The 20,836-nt window shown below is 41.7% G+C and overlaps 2 protein-coding genes across 4 annotated transcripts in view; one reads left to right on the plus strand and one right to left on the minus strand.

The window, feature by feature from the left end:
* CCDC146 (coiled-coil domain containing 146) overlaps positions 1–15,973 on the plus strand; it is a 129,349-nt gene extending 113,376 nt beyond the window's left edge. For both annotated transcript variants that reach the window (XM_066591993.1, XM_066591994.1), the window contains exons 16-19: positions 1,114–1,242; positions 3,501–3,638; positions 5,939–6,187; positions 13,667–15,973. In XM_066591993.1, the coding sequence (XP_066448090.1) occupies positions 1,114–1,242; positions 3,501–3,638; positions 5,939–6,187; positions 13,667–13,870 (720 nt within the window). In that variant the 3' untranslated portion in view covers positions 13,871–15,973. The remainder of the gene's footprint in view (positions 1–1,113; positions 1,243–3,500; positions 3,639–5,938; positions 6,188–13,666) is intronic.
* Positions 15,974–16,428: 455 nt separating this feature from the next.
* The window catches only part of GSAP (gamma-secretase activating protein), an 82,527-nt gene continuing 78,119 nt past the window's right edge, over positions 16,429–20,836 (minus strand). For both annotated transcript variants that reach the window (XM_066591996.1, XM_066591995.1), the window contains one exon: positions 16,429–17,502. In XM_066591996.1, the coding sequence (XP_066448093.1) occupies positions 17,405–17,502 (98 nt within the window). In that variant the 3' untranslated portion in view covers positions 16,429–17,404. The remainder of the gene's footprint in view (positions 17,503–20,836) is intronic.

Genomic DNA, 20,836 nt, shown 5'->3' on the forward strand with positions numbered 1-20,836 from the left:
TGTTTAGAATCCAGGTGGGGTTTTTACCTGATAAAAACTAAAGTAGAGGCCCATTTACACTGGACGATTATCGCTAAAAATCGGTGCGTGTAAATGGGCGTGGGGCAACCACATTTCGGGCACTTTTAGGTGATCGTTAAAATCAAGCTCACATAAAAATCACTCACTTTTATCTTAGTTCTCCATGGGGGAGTGCTGATAGCATTGTTTCCCTGTGGAGAACAAAGGATCTAAGCACAGACAATAGCCTTGGGCTATTAGCAGTGTTCAGTGAAGGCTTCATTTGCATACCTAATTGGTATTTAAGTAGCTACTTAAAGACCAATTATTTTTTATGCAAAATAATTGCTCAAAGCTGTCATTTGAGCGATCTTTGAGCAGTTATCTGCCTGTGTAAATGGGAATTAGGTCCTAGAAAAAAAAAAAAAAAAATGGGAACAGAAGATACTCATAGATATGTAGATCCTTCATAAACCCAAGATACAGCATGTGAATGAACTTTTAGAAGTAGTATGGGAAATGGGGCAGTTCCACAATAATCCTTTATTGCACCTAAAGATTTAGACGTATTAATGAGAATATTTACAATTTGCACTGATGCTTACATTACAGATGCGTTCCTGTGTCTTCATCCCATCTAAATTGTAAAGTTACTAGAAAAGCAGTATAGTCCTAAATGTTAAAATCCCATGTGAGAATAAAAAAAATAAAATAAAAACACAACTCTTAAAATAGTACATTCAATAGAGAATGCTTGTATTCAGAGTTGCTTACTATAATTTTCCCTTAAACTCTTAACATGGAACATTCACAGACCATGTTCTGTTGGATTCTGCCTTGTACGATCAATTACTTGAATAATTCCATACTAATTTAGGCAAATGCCATGATGCATCCAGCTGCAAACATCTAAAAGTTAGCAATCCCTTTCAAAGCATGTGGGTTATACGAATCCTAAATAGTTTCCACAGATGAAATATTAGTATTTTTGTAAATCAGACAGAAGTTGGTCGAGAAGGAAATAGGGGTAGTTACTACATAACTTGATAGTAGATGCCAGTCAATATATAAAATGATGTTTTTGAATCTAATGTTCTAACTTTGGTGAAATAGCTTTCCCAGTGTAACGACAGAGTAGCTGAACTGGAGAAACTGGCACAGAGCCCTGATACAGAAAGCCGGATACGCATACTAGACGGAAAGGATCCATCAATACCAGATCTCATGAAGAAAATGGAGGAGGTGAGGATGGTGACTGTTGTAATAAGGAACTAAACATTATTCTAGGTACATTCCTTGCTTTATGTTGCATGACAATGTGTACATCTTAAATATAATATTTAGGTAGAGGGAATGAAAAAATGTGCACGTATGAATACTGAAGCAGTAGCTAGAATTGACGAAGGCTCTGTGCAGCCGATACGCGTCTGGTCCAGAGATGTGTATACCTGGCAAATTTTAAATATGTTTAAATAAAGGAAGATTATACATTTTATTCTGCAAGCAAGCGTGGATGACACTTTTTCCTGCATGGAATTTTCTGCTGTTTAAGCCCAGGACCGGGGGCAGGTGAACCCGCTTGAGCAAGCAGTGGATCGTGAGACATATGAAGTGAGCAAGCTGACAGCACAGCACACTATTGTCAAGTGTCTTTTTCTTAGCTAGAATTGAATGAGAGCAAGGAAGAGGAGAAGGCACTAAGGGTAAGGCCTCGTGTATTAAAGCCAGGTAGATGACATTTACAGGCTTATTCATGCTAAAACAGAAAAATGATACAATGAACATCTCAACATTGAAATAATGGTTTAAATGTAAGCCTGAGTATAATCACAGATATGACCTCACAAAACACAGAATGTTCGTACAGGTGGTACATAATATAGGTTGAGCATTAAAAGCATCTCACTGCTTTATCAGTGCCGTGGTAGATTGAAGGCTCGCCAATGGCAAATATGAAAATATGAATACTGGGGCATATATATATATATATATATAGCCACAATTTCTGCCTGTTAAAGCAGGAGCATGTATAATAAATAAGAAAATGCCAAACAACCTTTTTTCTATGGTATTTGTACTCTGCCATCATCAGTCTCCTTAGTAACTTAAATAGGCAGTCTTATTTTAACAAACTTTGCATAAAATCAATAGTGCAAATGGATATAAGAAACTGTGTAATATGTATCTTAATAGAGAAGAGATGCCACCCATGCCTCCTTCCCCCACTATCTATATTGATAATTCACACTTACATATTGGTAACATTCATATTGAGATCACGGAGTTATTAGGTTACATTCTGCCCATACAACCTATGCAGAGGAGAGGAGGAAGGTGCTGTAGAGAGGGGCAAATATAAAACTGTGTATACTGCTGCAACACCATCTTCTATCATCCTAGTATTCGATTTACAGCTACACTGCTCAACAGGACTGAACAATATTCTCTATACTGCTTCTGAGTGATATGAGAGCAGGATCAAGTGTTCCCTGTATGTGTTCTCTATAAGACATCATAGGAGCTAGCCTGCATCCACTAGCTCAGGGAGAACTACACATAGGCTAGGTGCACACTAGCTGTGTGTTGAAGTTGCGCCCGAGAGGCTCAAAACACAAGTTTATGGGCTGTCTGATTTACACAGAGACAGCATATTAGTATGTCCTATTTCTCATCCATGAAACAGGTAGGAATTGGATATGCCATGTGTTTTCACACAAACCATCATGCATACCATATGGGGGAAAAAAAGTCAATGTGCATGTCCTCACATGCATATAATGGGGCTGTATGCAGTCTATAGATTAGCACAGACAGCACACGGCACAAAATATACTAGTGGCCCTTCGAGACAGAGCTTGCCTCTAAGGCTCCACTGGCAAAAAAAAAAATCCATATACAAGTTATATAATGGCTAGAAGGTCGTGTTGTGTCATGCACAAGCAGTGGAAAATTTAGGGTTGTACTGTATTTTAGAGGGCGGCGAGTACCCAGATTCTGCAGGGGTATGATAGATCACACAAGCAGCATCTCGCTAGAGGTGCAGAAGAGAACCCACAACAAAATCTGAGGGAGGTGGGAGATCTTACACAGGCAGCATTAGTGAAGAGAAATGCTAGCTCTTGTCTCCCATTCTAGCAGGAGTGTTCATTCCCGGCTCACCTATCGACAGAATAGCGCAGTTAACTAAGCTGTTCTATACACTCATAGGCTTTCATTTCTAAAAACCATGATTAAAAAGGGAGCAAGTTTTGTTCTCCAGCATATGGTTCCATGCATATGCAGTTTTCGGCAATCCATATGGTATGGCTGGGTACACAGAAACACTGTCTGAACCCAGCCCAAGTCACTGAGAAATACATGTTTCAATACATTTAGTATTGTGCCTTAAATGAACACTGGAAGAATTAAATACGGTGAGGTATATGACAGGTTATGACCCTGTAGACTTACTATAGATGTCATTTGGTGGTGCTCATTAATCCCTTATCTTTCTAATTCAGTTGGAACTGCGCCTGGCTGAGAAGGAGGAGCACTTGCTGGAGAAGGACTTACTGTATGAACAAGTTTCCAGGCTTTCAGAGAGAATACGCATTAAAGCAGAGAATGGCAAGGACGACACATTAATTCTCGCCAAAAAGGTTTGTGTAATTGAAAGAAAGAAAAAAGGAAAATCTTGGGATAAACTAATCAACAGGCACCATCAAAAAGTCAAATAAAACAAAAAAATACCAATCCAAAAAATTCCAAAAGTAGAAAAAGCAGGATAAAGAAAGGCACAGGTATGCACAAAAGTACAAATACAATATTTTATGGTACATTAGAAGACGAGCACGCAAAATTAAAACCCAAATAGGGAGTACCAAAAAGGGACATTCATGTAAGCTCTCCATTCCCATAGAGATACTAACAGAATGCTAATCAAAAGTGAACAAGCCTTTGCTCCATGCAGTAGCATTGGAATTCCACATATCAGATATATAAAAATTATTAAAAAAAGCAAAACAAAACCCCCAAAACGCTTGTCCCCACACATTACAAGGTAAGCCTTTCTTCTTTAGGGGTCAAGGTAAAAGCAGTTTTTGAAAGATATATTTTAAGATGTAACACAGCTGACATTAAAAAGGGATATCCAGTCAAAATAGATGGTTATAAATACAAGTGAGAAGGTCACATTGCTAATCTTGTATAGGAGCCCTCTCATTGTGGTGATCAGAGGTGGTCCAACACTTAAATTCTGTTCTGTGCAAAAGATAGATTACTGGAAATCAGAAAATATTCTAAGCGAAACTGCGAAAATTTGAAATGTGCTAAATTTATGATAAGCAATAGAGATGAGCGAACGTGTCCGTAACGGACACATCCGCACCCGGACACCGGCTTTAGCGAACACTGGAGTGTTCGCGCGTAAGTGTCCGGGTGCCGCCGGGGGCCGGGGAGATGCGCGGCGGCGCGGGCGGCAGTAGCGGGGAACAGGGGGGAGCCCTCTCTCTCTCCCTCTCCCCCCCGCTCCCCGCCGCACCCCCCCGCGCTGCCACGGCGGCCCCCGAACTTTTTCGCCCGAACACCGAGGTGTTCGCAAAGTTCGGTGTTCGGGCGAAAAAGGGGCGGGGCCGAACGTGTTCGCTCATCTCTAATAAGCAATAATGTTGGAAAATAAAAAACCCTTAACGACCGAGCTGTAAAAGGACCAGACACCTTTTAGCGATTTTACCCATGTGGTGGTTTTACTGCCTTTTTTTCCCTTCAGCTATCAAAATTATTTTTGCTTTTTTTTCCTCCAGGACATATAGGGCCATTTTTAAAATATTTTTCATTGACGTTTTTTTCCTGTTTAAGTTTTATTGGGGGTAAAAGGCTAAAAAAAAAAGTTTAAACATTTATAGTAATTTTTTTTAAATCAGTAAATTTAAATAAGTAAGGGAATGGGTTTATCATTTTGTTTCGGACATTTTGATATATACAATATGTATGGTTTGAGATTTATTTTCTTCTTTATGCATATATATTTTAATTTTTATTTTGTAATTTTTACTTATGTCCCTTTTTGTTTTTTTTACCATCCATGATGTCATGCAAAAACTCTGAGGGTCATTCAGAGTCTCTTTTTTTATTACACACTTTTCTACTGTAGCTGGAGCATCCATAGGAGCCCCAGTTACAGGGAAAAATATCATCCTGTAGTGACAATAGTCACTGGCAGAGCTGATCAGGGTCTGCTAGGACCCTGCAGCTCTGCTGTAACAGGGAGCACCCAGTGGTCACGTGATCGCTGGGTCACGTACTGGAAGTAATACTTCTCTTTTCCCAGGTACACTGAGCTCTATGTGCAAAGTTGAAGGCAGGAGCTGTTAAAACCTGCTTCTCTTCCAGGTTCTCAGCTGTGACCAATAGCTGAGAACCCAACCTGTTCCTGCTTGATTGCAGGAGTAGAGGCTTTAATTCCACGCCATATTTTTGCCGTCGGCCAGGATTAAAGCGCTGTAAATTTACAGCACTTGGTCCTTAAGGGGTTAAAGAGAATTTGCTACGTTTTAAACATATTCCGTATACACAGGATAAGAGGTGTGTCTAACCAGTGGGGGTCCAACCACTGGGACCAATCATAAGAAAAGGGGTCCTATTTCCCCCTACACCAATGCTGCTGTTCAATACATCTCTCTGCAACTGACATGGAGTATGGTGCTCAGCAAACTCCAGGAGTCCCATATAGATAAATAGAGCAGCAGAATGTATGATCAATTGCTTCTCCATACACACAATATGGTAGAGACTGGGGACCCGTTCTAGTGGGATGGTGGTGGGACCCCCACCATACCCTTAGCCCCTATCCACAATAAAGGGGCCAAGGGTAAACTTAGTACAACCCTTTTAAAATTTTCAGATTTACACAAATGTGATGCCATTCTTCTCATGCTCTGGGCTGTGAATATTTTGGTAGATGAATGAAAGTCAAAGGAAAATTAAAGACACTACCTGTAAAATGATGTCCTGCATTGCGGAGCTGTCAATGCAACAAGCCAATTCCATCAAGCTGCAGCAGGAAGCAAGAGATAAGGAAAAGTTTGTGCACAGGTGCTATACCAGAATGGAGCAAGGACTGCCACCAAGTGAGGAAATGGAACAGGAGTGGAAACGTCTACTGCGCGAAGAGCGTAGGCGCAGACTTGAGAAAGAAGAAAAGGCTAGGGTAAGATTCTTAAAGTGGTTTGGAAAAGTGGAAATGCTTCTATTGTGTCGATGGTGATCAACTATATTATCCTAATATATAATGAGAACCATCATTTCACTAAGGCAGCTTTCACACGGGCGGTAAAAAAAAATAAAAAATAAAAAAATTCAATTTTCTCACAAAAGGACAATGCTACATATCACATGTATGTGAAGCCCATGGTTTCCTTCACATTAGCGATGTTTGTAGGCTGGTACATTGCAAGGAAAAAAAACAAACAGTCATGGCATGCTCTATACAGCTGCGATTTGCGATCTTTTGTAGTCCAAGTTTCCCTATGGAGCCTTGCTTTGTGTTACATTGCATGACATTGCTGTTTTCGTGCGGTACAATGCAACTTGAACGGTAGGAAATCTGTTTCTCCTAAAATAAGCCCTAACTGCATTAAAAAAAACAAACACACACACACACAATATATTACCTAACAGGCGCTGTCCGCTCCGCCACACTTCTCCTCCGGCAGTTCGTCTGCACTTGTTTGTAGTCTTCAGCCAGCGCTTCCTGGTCAGGGGGTTCAAAAATCCCACCTCCAGGAAGCACTGGCTCTGATTGGTTCTCGAGCGCCGCAGCTCAATCACTGCAGTGCTCAATGAACCAATCACAGCCATCGCTCTGAATGGCTGGGATTGGTTCATCAAGTGTTGCAGTGATTGATTGGTTCTCAAGCATCGCGGCTCAGCCAGAGTCAGCACTTCCTGGAGGCGGGATGTTTGAACCCTCTAACCAGGATGCGCTGGCTGAAAACTGCAAACAAGTGGGACGGAACTGCCGGAGAAGTGCAGTGGAGCGGACAGCGCCTGTTAGGTAATGTATTTTTGTTTTTTTTCTTTTTTTTAAACAATAGTATTTATTGAGTTTTCAATTAAGCTTACATACAAGGGTACAGCAGTATGGAAAGATTTCCAGTCTTAATGTAACAAAGTGATTACAAACCTTGTATTTTCCAAATGGGTGTGAACTAAGATAATAGCAAACAATTGTTGTTTTAATCACTACTGTCGATGCAGACTTCCAAGAAAATAATATGCATTAAGCAATCATGGCATGGCCAGGGCCAAATAGTATGTTGGGGGTGGGGGGGTTGGTGGTGGGGGTGTAAGGGTAATCCCTCTCTCTCAGGACTCCCGCCTGTAGGGGCAAAGGTACCAAGACATCATGTTTAGGTTAGTAGATTCATCCCCGCCGTAGGGAGGGCATAATTTATCCATGGGGTCCATATATTAAGAAATTTGTCAGTTTTATCTTCTGCTATCAAGGTTAGCCTTTCATTTATCAGGTACCAATTCATGCTGCATTTAACTTCGGAAAAATCTAGAAGCTTTACGCCAGGAATGGGCTATGCTTTGTTTTGTGGCTAAGAAGAAGAAAGAAATCAGTTTTCTAGAGTTTGGAGATATATCTTTAATCTTTTTGTTCAGTAGGGCCTCCCAAGGATTTTTGCGCAGGTTATGATATATTACAGAGTAAATTAGGGAGTATGTCCTAATCCAAAGTCTTTTGACCCTGGGGCAGAACCACCATGTATGGAACATGTCTCCAGGGGAAAAAAGCAACCTCTGAAGCAATCTTTAGAGTAGCCAGGGACCGCATGTGCAATTCGTGTTGGGACTAAGTACCAGCGAAGTAGAATTTTGTATGAGGTTTCCAACATTAATATGTTATGGGCCCCTTGATTGGTAGAACTCCAAATCTGAGACCACTCCTCCTCACTTAGAACGTCCCCCAAGTCCCACTCCCACCTCGATACATATGGTAATTGTGTGCGGTAAGAGGTGTGGACAAGATTCAAATGTATTTGAGAGATACCTCTTGCCTGCAGATGTTTAAGGCAGAAAGATTCAAAAGGGGGTGAGGGTGAGTGGAGATTCTGTATTTTTCAATAAGGACAGCCGGTTTTTTAACTGTAAATAATGGAATAGTTCCGTAGGTGGTATATCCTTATTTTTCTGTAGGATGGGGAACGTGGTCACTCCTGCACAGGAGAGTAAATAGTGGACCTTAGTGATACCTCATTGTGTCCAGTTTTGGAAGGCCGAAGGGGAGTCATACACCGGAGAGAAGAGCGGATTACGTAAGAGTGGCAGTAGGGGCAGATGAGGGGAGAGCAGATTCCCGGAGTACTTTATGGAGTCCCAGACTCTTAGAGAATGTTTTATGATTGGGTTAGATATTGTGGGCCTATGAGTCGGAGGGATCCACAATAGTGCATCTACTGTGAGGGGGTGGATTTCCATGGCCTCTATTGAGAGCCAGAGAGGGGTGTTTGTGGTGGAGTGTAAGGAGGCCAATTGAGCCACCTGGGCTGATATTTTGTAATTTGTGGGAGTCCCAAACCTCCTAGTCGTCCATGTCTGTACAAAGTGGGACGTGCCACTCTGGGGATAGAGTTATTCCAGATAAAACGGAGGGTCATCTGCTGAAGGGTTTTCAGGAAATGCCCAGGAACCTGAACTGGGAGAGCTCTGAAAAAGTAGAGGAGTTTGGGAAGAAACGACATCTTCAAGGAGTTCACTCTCCCAATCCACGATATGTGGTATCGGTCCCAGCTTTCAAACATTAGACGAAATTTACGGAGGAGTGGTATGTAATTTTGTGTGTATAGTTTATCATAGGAGTTTGTCAAGCTCACCCCCAGGTAGCCTAGGGACCCCGTCAACCATTGAAATGGAAAAATGGATTGAAGTAAGGACAGTGTGTGTGGGGGTAGGATGAGATTAAAAGCTTTTGATTTGGATTCATTGATTTTTAAACCAGAGATTGACCCGAACCTGGACAGCTCCGCCATGAGATTTGGGATTGTAATGTGGGGGGATGATATTATAGCGAGTATATCGTCTGCGAACAAACTAATTTTGTGATGGACCCCAGCAATCTCAACTCCACTAATGTCAGGATTGTTACGGATTTTTATAGCTAAAGGCTCTACTGCTAATATAAAGAGGAGCGGGGAAAGTGGGCAGCCCTGCCTTGTGCCCCGCTGGATTGTAAAGTTGTCAGAGCAAAAGTCTTTGTAATGAACAAAGGCCTTTGGGGAGTTATATAGGATGCGTAACCAAGTTAGGAACTAAGTGGGAAACTTCCAATGTTCTAGTACCGAGAACAGGTATGACCAGCTTAAGGTATCAAAGGCTTTATAGACATCCAGGGAGAGCAACATTGCAGGGATGCCCCTAGCTTGACAGATATGTGTGAGGTGTGTTATCTGGCGAATGCTATCTGGGGCTTGGCGGCCAGGGACGAAGCCCACTTGGTCCCTTCCAATTATAGATGGTAATGCTGTATTTAATCGTGAGGGTAAAATTTTAGTGAGGAGTTTTATATCTATATTGATTAGGGAAATAGGCTGGTAACTTTGTCCAGCGGATCTCTCTCGGGCTTGGGAATCATGGTAATTGCTGCCATAAGGGATGTTTGTCCAATTTGTTGACCGTCCCGCATCGCGTTAAAGTAATTAGCAAGATGGGTTTGAAGTAATGGGGAAAATTTTTTATAGTAAGAGGCAGAGAAACCGTCAGGCCCTGGCCGTTTATTTACTTTAAGTGTTTTTATCGCCTCTCAGACCTCGTCTGGAGTGATTTTAGCAACCAAACGTTCTAGTAGTGTTTCCGGAAGTATTGGGAGTGTGGTGTCTCGAAGGTATGTGTTCTGAAGGTCCGTTAGTGTGTTTTGTGGTTGAGAGTATAGTTTGGCTAAGAACTGTCTGAATTCGGCTGTTATAGTCAGTGGGTTTGCAGTGACAGCGCCATGTTGTGTGCGGAGCCTGTAGAATGGGTTCACTATGGGGTGGGTGCGGAGTCTGCGGGCTAGTGGCGTTGTTGGTTTGTTGTTTAGTATGCAATACTGATGACGGGACCAACGTCATTTTCTTTCGATCAATTCTGTGATGCACAAATCTAGCTCTGTCTTGGCTTGCAAAAGGGTCCTCATCTCGAGATGGGCATTTTTTAGCGGTTTCTTCTAATTTTAGAACTTTCTGTTCAAGGTCTAATTGTCTTTGTAAACGTTCCTTTTTCTTCCGAGAGGATATTTGAATTAGGATACCACGGAGAAATAGGGGATGAGGCAGAAGGGCTATTGATGGTAAAATATTCCTCCAGTTTACATGCAACTATAAGAGTCATTAATGGTCCAAGAGGTATTAGTAGGTTTTGACATTAGGGAGTTGCAGGTTATGGTGACTGGACTGTGGTCGGACCAGGGAACAGAGAGAATTTTAGATTGTGAAATTTGGGGTATGAATGAAGCCGGTACTAGAATATGGTCTACTCTCCTCTATAGAGAATGTGGGGCCGAGAAGTGTGTGAAGTCTTTGGTTGTGGGGGTTAACTTCCCTCCAGGAGTCAACAAGATGGTGTTGTAAAAGAAGCCTAAGGTTATGTGAAACGGAGTGTTGTGGTTGTATATGGGGCGTTGGAAGGGAAATGGCGTTCCTGTCCAGGCCCAGGTCTAAGATGCAATTGGAATCTCCGCATAGGATGACTGTACCGCTCTTATTGGCTTCTACAGTTTCAAGTAATTTTGTGAGGAAGTTAATTTGTCTTGAATTTGGGGCATAGTACGCTACGATGGTGACGGGGACGTCCTGAATACCACCAGTCAGGATTAGGAAGCGACCTTCCGGGTCAGATATAGTTGAGGTATTGTTTTGGATGGTCCCATTGGTAAAAAGAAGGTAGTATAATGGGGAGAAAGATAGCATGGGGAGGAGTGGTCAGAGAAGTGGGTCTCCCGTAAACATATGATATCGGCATGAATACTCTTATAATAACGGAAGGCTTTAGATCTTGTATTAGGGGAATTGAAGCCCTGCACATTGTGTGAAACGATTTTTAGATCCATGGGGGCGGATTTATGAGATTATAGAAAATTAAGAATTTTCCGATACTCCAGTCCCAAGGGAGAGGGGAGGGGAGAAGGACGGCCAACCAGATGAAATATTGTCAATGAGACAAATAATCTGTAACAGTAATGCTGCCGTAGTAGTCATGGCAGCTATTGCTAACAGCGTTGGCACACTGCGAAGGTGCCAGAGAGGGACATAAAAATATAGCATGGGAGATGAGGTAAGGAGACCCCTGTTTTTGAGGGGAAGATTCAGGAAAAGGAGAAGAGGAGATTGAGAAGAAGAGATGAGTAGAAAAGAGGGGGAGGGGAGGAAAGGAGGGAGGAGATGGAAGGAGAGGACAGCACACCACTTGTACCAGTGGTTAGCACGTGGTAAGCATCAGTTAATGTGAACGGGTATCTAACTCTCAGCCACCGCCAAAGAATGGACCCACAACCAACATCAAGTAGCCATAATCCTTCCCGAGAGTCTCATTATCCAACCCTATGTAGGTTAAATCCTGAGACTGGAGAGGAAAATAAAACACAACATAATATTTTAACAGGATATTGCGATCATCATAGTAGAGATTGTCCTGCATACGAGAAGGGACAACTTGTATTCTTGTTGTGGGGCTATATTAAACTAATGGGAGAGTTCCATACTAGTTCAATGTCCTAGTCCCACCACGGGTCTTGAATAAGAGCAGATGCTCGTTTTTATTCATGGCTCTTGGTCGTTCTCTACTATTCCTCTAGGTGATCTGGAGGGTTGTGAATTAGCCGTTGAGTCCAACTCTTGAGCGGGTTGTGGAAATTGAAGATCCTCAAAGCAGCGCCACACTCCTTCTTTGGATAGAATAGTGTGGGATCTATCCTTGAAAGTGAATGTCAGTCGGAATGGGAATCCCCACCTATACTGTATTCTCTTCTGCTGCAGGATCTCTAAGTAGGGTTTGACGGCTCGTCTTTTTGCCAATGTTGAGGACGCTAGATCAGGGAAAAGTTGGTATTCATGCCCTTGAAAAGTTAATTTGGAGATTGAGCGAGCCGCTCGCAGAATTTCTTTGGTGCGATGAAAATGCATCTTAAAAACTATGTCCCTCGGGGGACCTCCCGATTTGCAGGCCCGTAGAGCTCTATGGACTCTGTCCATCTCCAGCCTCTCTATAGGGATGTTGGGACAGAGTTCTTGGAACAAGGCTGTTGTGGTGGATTGGAGATCCGGAATGGATTCAGGAATGCCACGGATCCGCAGATTGTCTCTGCGGGCTCTATTTTCAGCATCTTCCAGTGTGTCGTGGAGGATCAAAATTTCTTCATGCAGCTGCTCCACTACTTTTTCATGGGACTCAAGGACAGTTGTTGCGTTGTCCATTCGGTCTTCCAATGCTGCTGTTCGGTAGCCAAGGTTCCGGATTTCTTTTGTGAGTTTAGATGTAATGTCGTCAGAAATTTGTAAGAGTTCTTTAAGTAATGTGTGTATTTGAGGCATAAGAGAGTCAGCTATAGAGGCTGTGATGGCGACTAGATTGGCTGGGTCACCAGGCGTGGGAGTTTGAGCGGTTGGGGTGTCTTCCGTAGATGACCGAGACGACTCATCTGTAACGGCTGGAGTCGAAGTTTTGTCTTGAAGACCGCTTAGACATTGTCGGAGTTTGATCTTTTTTCCTCTGTTTTGTGGATGAGGGGCGCATCATTTTAGTGGAGTTTGATCAGAAATTGTTTTTTCTTTTTAATGCATCTAGGGCTTATTTTGGGGGGAGGGCTTATATTTCAAGCCACCCCCCTCCCCGAAAATCTCGGAAAAAGAGCGCTACAAGATCGCATTATCGTCATGAGAAACAGCAATGATATCGCACAGAACACAGCTGCGATTTTCTGCGGTAATATTGCTGTCCCCCTTAGGCCTCTTTCATATGGGCAAGTTCTCATTTAAAAACCCTAAACTTTACATGCCTTTTTTGCTTTGTACGAATAGTTCAAAAACTTCCACTTTTTTATTGTAGTTTTTTGGTGTGAAATCTGCATTAAATTCATCATGTGAGACATGTTTAGCAGAGGGACAAGTGGATCATATTCATGAAAGGGTTCACACAAATATTTGAAACTTAGGAAACACTTACATTTCAGTTAGGGCTGTGATAATTCCATCTCTCGGTTTCAGTTTTTTAATTCAGTTTCTCTGCTCCAAAAACAATTTACTTTTCCCCCTATTTTAATGGGTTAAAAAAAACCTGCAAAGCAAACGGAAAGCTAGGTTTCAGCTTTTTAAACAGAACAAATTGCTCCTGAAAAACCGTTAAAACAGAGCTTGGTTTGCTTTGCTATTTTTTTTTCTTTTTCAGGCCATTGAAATCAAATGGGCATAGATGGTTTTTGTTCCCCTGTACTTTTATTTTGCAAATTATATGCAAATTCATTTTGCAAACATTTTTAATTGACAGATTATAAACAATTACAATAGAACATTAAATTATATATTAGTAACATTTAAACATTTTATACAATTCTATAGATAGAATTTTAAATGGCAGCACGTAGAAAACATCTCCTTTCACCAAAATCACTAACAATTGAATAAAAACAGCTTGTTTCTTTTGTCCACTGCAGATGGAAGAAGAAGAGGCCCAACACACATTGCCAAATGGCATTTATACAACAGCTGAACAACGGCCTAATGCTTACATACCCGAAGGTGAAAATGTGCTTCCTCTGCCTCTACCGTATGGGGCTCTAGCACCATTTAAACCCAGTGAACCTTGTTCAAGCATGAGGCACATAAGAAAGCCACATATAAAGCCCATTGAAATCTAACAGTGGAAATTGCGACACAACCATCATTTGTTGGCACCAGAACGCAAAGCAGCGGGCTATTTAAAACTGTGCCTTAGAATGGTCAATACAGCAACCTCTACTGGTCTTGGAGTAAAGGCCCTTTTACACACAACAATTAAAATTGTACGAAATTTGTTCAAATGGAAGAAAAAGAGCGATAATAGTTACAGGTAAAAGCGGGCATTGTGCACTATTTGTTAAATTACTGATAGCCAAGGTTTTTAGGCTGGCATAAAATGCATTTTTTGACTGCTGCAAATTCTTTCAGTTTTTATGCAGTTCATTCAGCATTTCCAGCAGCTAAGGAATGGCTTAGTTTTGCTTCCCATACTAATGAGTGCAATGTTTACTCAGCCTCAAGGAGAACAATCAAATGTGCTTGCCAGATGTTTGCTCAGCTGGGGCGAAGTGTTTATGCAATACCAATCACCTAAACACGCCCAGCTGAGCAAACAACTCATGGAGGAAAATGCAGGAGATTAAAGCCATTATCTGCATGTTATTTTATGCAAAAATGTCAGTTCGGGCAGTCATTCTGGCGCTTAAGTGATTATCTTTGCGTGTAAAAGGGCCTTAACAGAAATACAGGTGGTCAGCTACATGTTTAAACCATTCTTTGAGTGTTTCAAGAACAATTCCAAAGCTAAATGCTCATTATGTCCATGTTTAAAAATCAGCATCAGGTTTCATAAAGTGTCTAAAGGTTTGTGGTGAGCGGTATTATGGCCTACATTCAGAATGTTTAGGAAAGCATTATATTCCATATCCCATCTTCATTTTAGGATAATGGACATGGTAAAATCAAGCTCATACTTTTCCACGAGCATATATTTGCCGTCATTTTTCACGGATGGCTGATACACGCTACATTGGGAGAGCTAGAACTGGTGAACGGGCGCACAAATCAAGTGCTTGTGCGCCCGTTCAGACGGCATGGGTTTCGGCGCATATACGCCGAGACTACCATGCCGTCGCCCCCGTTTCCTCCCCATCGCAGGCTCACCCGTCCTCTTCTTCCCGCTCATTCTTTGCAATGGGAGGGGGTGGAGCTAAGCACCATCCCATCTCCTCCTATTGATGGCTATGGACAAGGGTCCGGGAGAGTGCATTAGCTTAGCTCCGCTCACGTCCCACCCTTTGTCCAGTCAGCAATGGGAGGAGGCAGGATGGGCCGACGCTTAGCTCCACCCTCTCCCATTGCAGAGAGCCAGTGGGGAGGAGAGGACAGGTGAGCCTGCACGGGGGGAGGAGAGCAGAGGGAGGGAGTTTAACAGCCACGCTGCTAAACTCCCTCCCATCTGCGGCTACTGCCATGGGCTCACATAGGTGCCCATGCAGTGGCCGACGTGTTCCGGCCCAAAAGATAGTTCCAGGACTATCTTTTGGGCCTGAGGTAAAAACGCCTGGCGCTATATTGGCCTGTGGGCGCTTTTACATCCAATGTAATCTGATGCTTTGGAATCCAATGCATCAGATCAAGCGTATATCAGCCGTCCGTTTTCACGCTTGTGGGAAAGAAGCCTCAGAGTGGCAGTTTTTTCAATGCAACTTAATTTTATTTAGATTTATTAGCTTCATGGATCATTGCTTCTGGGAGTGAAGGGGGCGTTTGTGGGTCAGCACTGCAGTGTTAGTTTCGTTTACCCATATTCTGCATGAAATGCTGTAATGTAAACGATGGATAAACCACAATGCATTCCTAAAACTGAGTTATTCCTAGATCTGTGTGGATAGCGCTATTAGAACCTTCCATGTGACATTATTCAATACAACATTATAAAAGCAGTTTATTAAATGTTTAGAATTCCCTTACATGTAATGCATTATATAATTTTGAAAAATTAGGCTTACTGACTTTACATTTATAAGATGGGATACGGGCCTTGATGTCCACAGTTAAAAAGTATACATGTGATTGATTTCCTTCACACTGCTGTGGAATAATGAACGCTGCATCATGCATTGGTTTTTAATTAAAAAAAAAAAAAAAAAAAATCGTGAAATGGTTTCCATTTTCTAATTTGCTTTTATACGTAAATTTTTTATTCCATATTACTACAGTATGTTACTTTGTTCTGTTTTATTTTATGACCGAAGGGGATGGGTGGGCAGGGTGGTCCTGCAATTTCGCCAGATCTACAGTGAATACTCAAGTATATGCTTTACAGCAGAAATCAGGGGCCATGCACTGAACAAGAGACGGCTCATTGACTTCAATGATAGACTGTTCTAGAAATGTTCTGTAGCCTGTGCAGACACCATTGTGCAGGGAGGGGAAGAGGTAAGGTGTGACCATCACCTATTGTGAATGGTGGGTCCTGTGCTATCTATATAGGTCACCTTTCATTGTAATCCTGCCTGTGATAGAGATGCAAATTTTTGTACCATGAATCACATTCTAAAATGTCAGAAAATAGATCCAATGTTTTTCTTCTCCTCATATAAAGAGATGGATTGCACCACAACAGTGCCAGCAGCACAGCCTGTTAGAGGTAGGTGAAACCATTTACCCCCAAAAAAGTCAGTTTTACAGAAACTGCATTTAAAAAAGAGAGTTTATTTGTGTGTTGTACTACAAAATATAAATACAGTGATCCCTCAAGTTACATTGTCCTCAGGATACAATATCTTCAACATACAATGGTATTTCCTAGGCCACTGTAACTTAAAGCCAGATTCAACATACAATGTCACATCTATAAAGTAACCATCTATCTATCATGCATTAGTTACATTGTAGCAGAGAACTATAGCTACATGGAAAAGTGCTGTCTGTACTTGTAAACATTTTCTGAGCAAACTTTTTTGCCATTTATACGAGGGGGTACCTAAAAGAAACAGAAATCCTCTTCAGGTGTTACTAGTACAAGCCTCACTCAGCACTGTGTGGGCAGGTGCGCCGTCATGATGGAAGAACCCACGCAGTGATAAGTGTTCAGCAATTTGTTCAAACAATAGCATGACATTTTCTTCACCATCTGTATTCACCCAATCTACGTGCGACTTTTTACAAATACTTTGAGCAGAGGAAAAAGGTAACAAAAATTTCACAAGTGCATGTTGTTAGTATCAGCCATCACAAAATAGGTGAAAAACTGAACTTGTTAGAGAAAAAAAATGTAAATGGTCCCGAACAATGTCTGCTGGCATTCCACAGACCCTCACCTAGCAACAGGAGCTTGTACGCCCTGCCCACTAGATAGATTCCCGTTTCTTTTGGGTACTCCCTCATATTTAAATACAGAATTCCTATGAGGAATAAATGTTCTATATGCTCTGTTACACTACTGGACATCTCTGGTTTCAACTTGCTGACTGAAACCAGTATCTCGCCAATATTATAAATCACTTATTCCCATCACCTTGTTAAGATATATTCCAGATGCAAACAAAGTCCTGACTACAATAGGAAATGTCAGACATAAATTGAATTTCAGTGTTGCACAACACAATATCAACAAAATTGTCATATGGCTGTCAAGAAATGTTGATGAATGTCAGTTTATCCAATGTCTAGCATTGTTGCAGGCGTAGTAGATCTGCAGTGTGTTTTAAGGCAATCGCTTCCAGAAATGCTGCGTCTACGTTATCTTCCTCAAATGGATTCAATGCTGAAATTTTAATGAAAAGTAGGTTATACATATATAAGCGGATCATTGTTGTAATGGAAATATAACTGGCAAAGACTTTCCCATCTAGAGAGGGGTCCATCAGCCATGTGCCAAAAGGAGAACCTTTACATTCCCAGACTGCAGTGGGCAACATTTTGGCAAACAGACATCACTGCACTTTCCTAATCTTCAATTCTGCTAGATCCCTTATAATTCAGCAGCTGCTAGAAGGTAAAGGAAGGGGTCAAATGGAGGATAGTAGCCAGACAAAATGGTAAAGCTCAACATGTCCATCAGAAGTGAAGGCACCAGATAGGTACTTGGGATACAAGGTATTTGTGCTTGGTGGAATCCCATCAATAATAAAACTACCTACTCAGTTAAAAATGAAGGTTTTTTTTTTTTTAGTACAACCCTTTCTCCTGTATCAATTTTGGTGATGGCATCAAAGATAATTAATAGAGCCATGCTTGCATTGGTGCGCTAGAAATGTGATACTTTAGCATTTCCAGGAACAAGCAGGTTTGAATTTCATCAAGCTGGGCTGTTGCACCCCACCACCAGGTTCTATAAGTAGTCATGAGCCTCCCTCCTACTGTAGGACACTTGCTTGGATTTGTGCCCCTGGACCAGAGTTGCCAAACTGAATTTTTTCATTTTTCTGGACAACTTATTCAAAACTCAAACAGCATACATTTTTAATGGACACAACGGAAAACCATGCTGAAGATTACTTAAAAGATAAGTAATACATGTTTATAGGTCAGATATTGATATGTACTCATTGCCATCATTTACGGGGAGCTGAAAAGTGATGATTGTTACAGCCATAATGACTTGCCCAATAACCAGCAGCCATAAAAAAAACAAGGATGCATGTAATATTTTTCACAGAAACTAGAAAAAAACAAAAAACAAACACACCCTATTTTCATAGACCATCTAGGAATTTCTGTGGTGTTGGCAACTCTTCCCTTGATCCTACAAGTTATAGATTAACAGCTCGGATGTAGAATTATATACAAGGTAGCCCAAAAATGTATACAAATTTGAGTTTGTCTATATAAACCTTATATGCAGATATATTTTAAAGGACAGCTGTAAGGCGAAGTGAAACGCTATGGCTACAGAAATTGGCTGCAGAAACAGCCGATTTCTAGTCACATTCCGCATCGGTGGTGTGGTTTTTGACTGTCTTTTGTGGAAATGCTGCAGATTTTACCACAAAAAAAATCTGCAAAATTTCCACTACGTGTAAACATGCCCTAGAGCAGGAAAAAGGGTTCATTAAGTATATTATGGCAAATGAAGCCAATGTATGTCCAGCTTCCTGGCATCTACTTTTTTTGGCTGCAGAGAAAGTATAATTACACAGTGACCATTTCAAATGAATGAATGAGAAAGAACGGCCCTCCATGTAATGAGTGAATGGACTCACTAGGTCTGCCAAAGCCTGATACAGAGTGGACAGAGGAAATCTTTTACTTGCATATGCTCTAAAAAGCCATATGGACAGAGACTGTGGTCCTGAACTAACCCCTTTGAACACACTGATATATGGTTACATTTTAGCCCACCAGCAGTTCAGCACAAGTTCCATTCATTCTGCAGGAAAAGGACATTATAGATTTAGATGAACAAAGCTTGTTCTACTTTAGATGGCTGTAGCTCCGGTTCTATTAGGGCTACTGCTAGGCTTTGTGTGTCATTTTAAAGCTAAAATTCTTGGTCAAGCTGCTAAGTAACCCTTAGGCTGGGTTCACACAGGGCGGATTCGCCGCAGCAGATCCACCCGCGGCAAATCCGCCCGCGGCCGCTAATTTTGGGATTAGCCAGCCATGTGGATGAGATTTCTCAGAAATCTCGTCCACACGGGACAACTAATCCGTGGCTGTAAATTCGGTTGAAACCGCGGCTGCGGCTGCCGCGGTTTCAAAAGATTGAGCAGGTCTGTTTACTTTCTTTTTTTTGTTTATTTACGTCGCGGCCGCGCTCTCCTCTATGGAAGCGCCGACCGCAACAGAAAAGCATGCGGCTGGGCCGCTTCAAAGCCGCCGTCTCCCGGCGGAAATCTCGCGGTTTTTGCTGCGGCCAAACCGCGAGATTTACGACGGGAATACGCCCCGTGTGAACCCACCCTTACAGAACCACAGGTTCAAGAGTGATTAACCAGAGCCAGTATGGGTTTGTAACAAACAAGTCATGCCAGACTAATCTAATTTCCTTCTATGCTAGTATAACTGACTGGGTTGATCAGGAAAAGTGCTGTGGATATAGTTTTTCTTGACCTTGGTAAAGCATTTTACAAAGTATCTCATACTATACTTCTGGAAAAAATTACCAAATATGGGTTTGACAAGGCAATTGTTAGGTGAATTCACAACTGGCTAAGTGATCGTACTTAGAGTGGTCATAAATGTCTGCACATCCAAGTGGAAGAATGTATTAATTGAGGTACCACAAGGCTCTGTTCTAGGCCCAGTGATGTTCAACATTTTTATAAATGATCTGGAGAAGGGAATTGATGAGAAACTGATCAAATTTATGGATGACACAAAGCTAGGAGGGATAGCCAACACTAGGGAAGAGAGAGGGAGTATTCAAAAAAATCTAGCAAAGCTTGTACAGTGATCAGCGACTAACAGAATGGTATTTAACAAGGAGAAATGCAAAGTCCTACATCTGGGCAAGAAAAATGAAAAAAGCACATACAGAATGGGAGGAATTGAGCTAAGCAGAAGCACATGTGAAAAAGACTTGGGTATACTAATAGACTGAACATGAGTCAACAATGTGATGCAGCAACCAAAAAGGCAAACAAAATTCTAGAATGCATTAAGAGAAGCATAGAGTTTAGATCACATCAGGTAATTATCTCCTTCTACTCTTCCCTAGTAAGACCTGATGTGGAATACTGTGTCTAGTTCTGGACACCCCACTATAAATAAGACGGACAAACTGGAGCAAGTTCAGAGAAGAGTTACCAAGATGGTGAGCAGTCTGCAAATCATGTCCTATGAGGAACGGTTCAAGGATCTGGAAATGTTTAGCTTGCAAAAAAGAAGATGAGAGAAGAGACTTAATAGCTGTCTACAAATATCTGAAGGGCCATCACAGTGCAGAGGGATCATCCCTATTCTCATTTGCACAAGGAAAGACTAGAAGCAATGGGATGAAACTGAAAGGGAGGAGACACAAATTAGATATTAGAAAAAAACTTTGACAGTGAGAGTGATCATTGAGTGGAACAGGTTACCATGGGAGGTGGCGAGTTCCTTCAATGGAAGTGTTCAAACAAAGGCTGGACAAATATCTGTCTGGGATGATTTAGTGA

This window comes from Eleutherodactylus coqui, chromosome 2 (genome assembly GCF_035609145.1).
Source record: "Eleutherodactylus coqui strain aEleCoq1 chromosome 2, aEleCoq1.hap1, whole genome shotgun sequence".
In the NCBI taxonomy this organism is placed as follows: domain Eukaryota; kingdom Metazoa; phylum Chordata; class Amphibia; order Anura; family Eleutherodactylidae; genus Eleutherodactylus; species Eleutherodactylus coqui.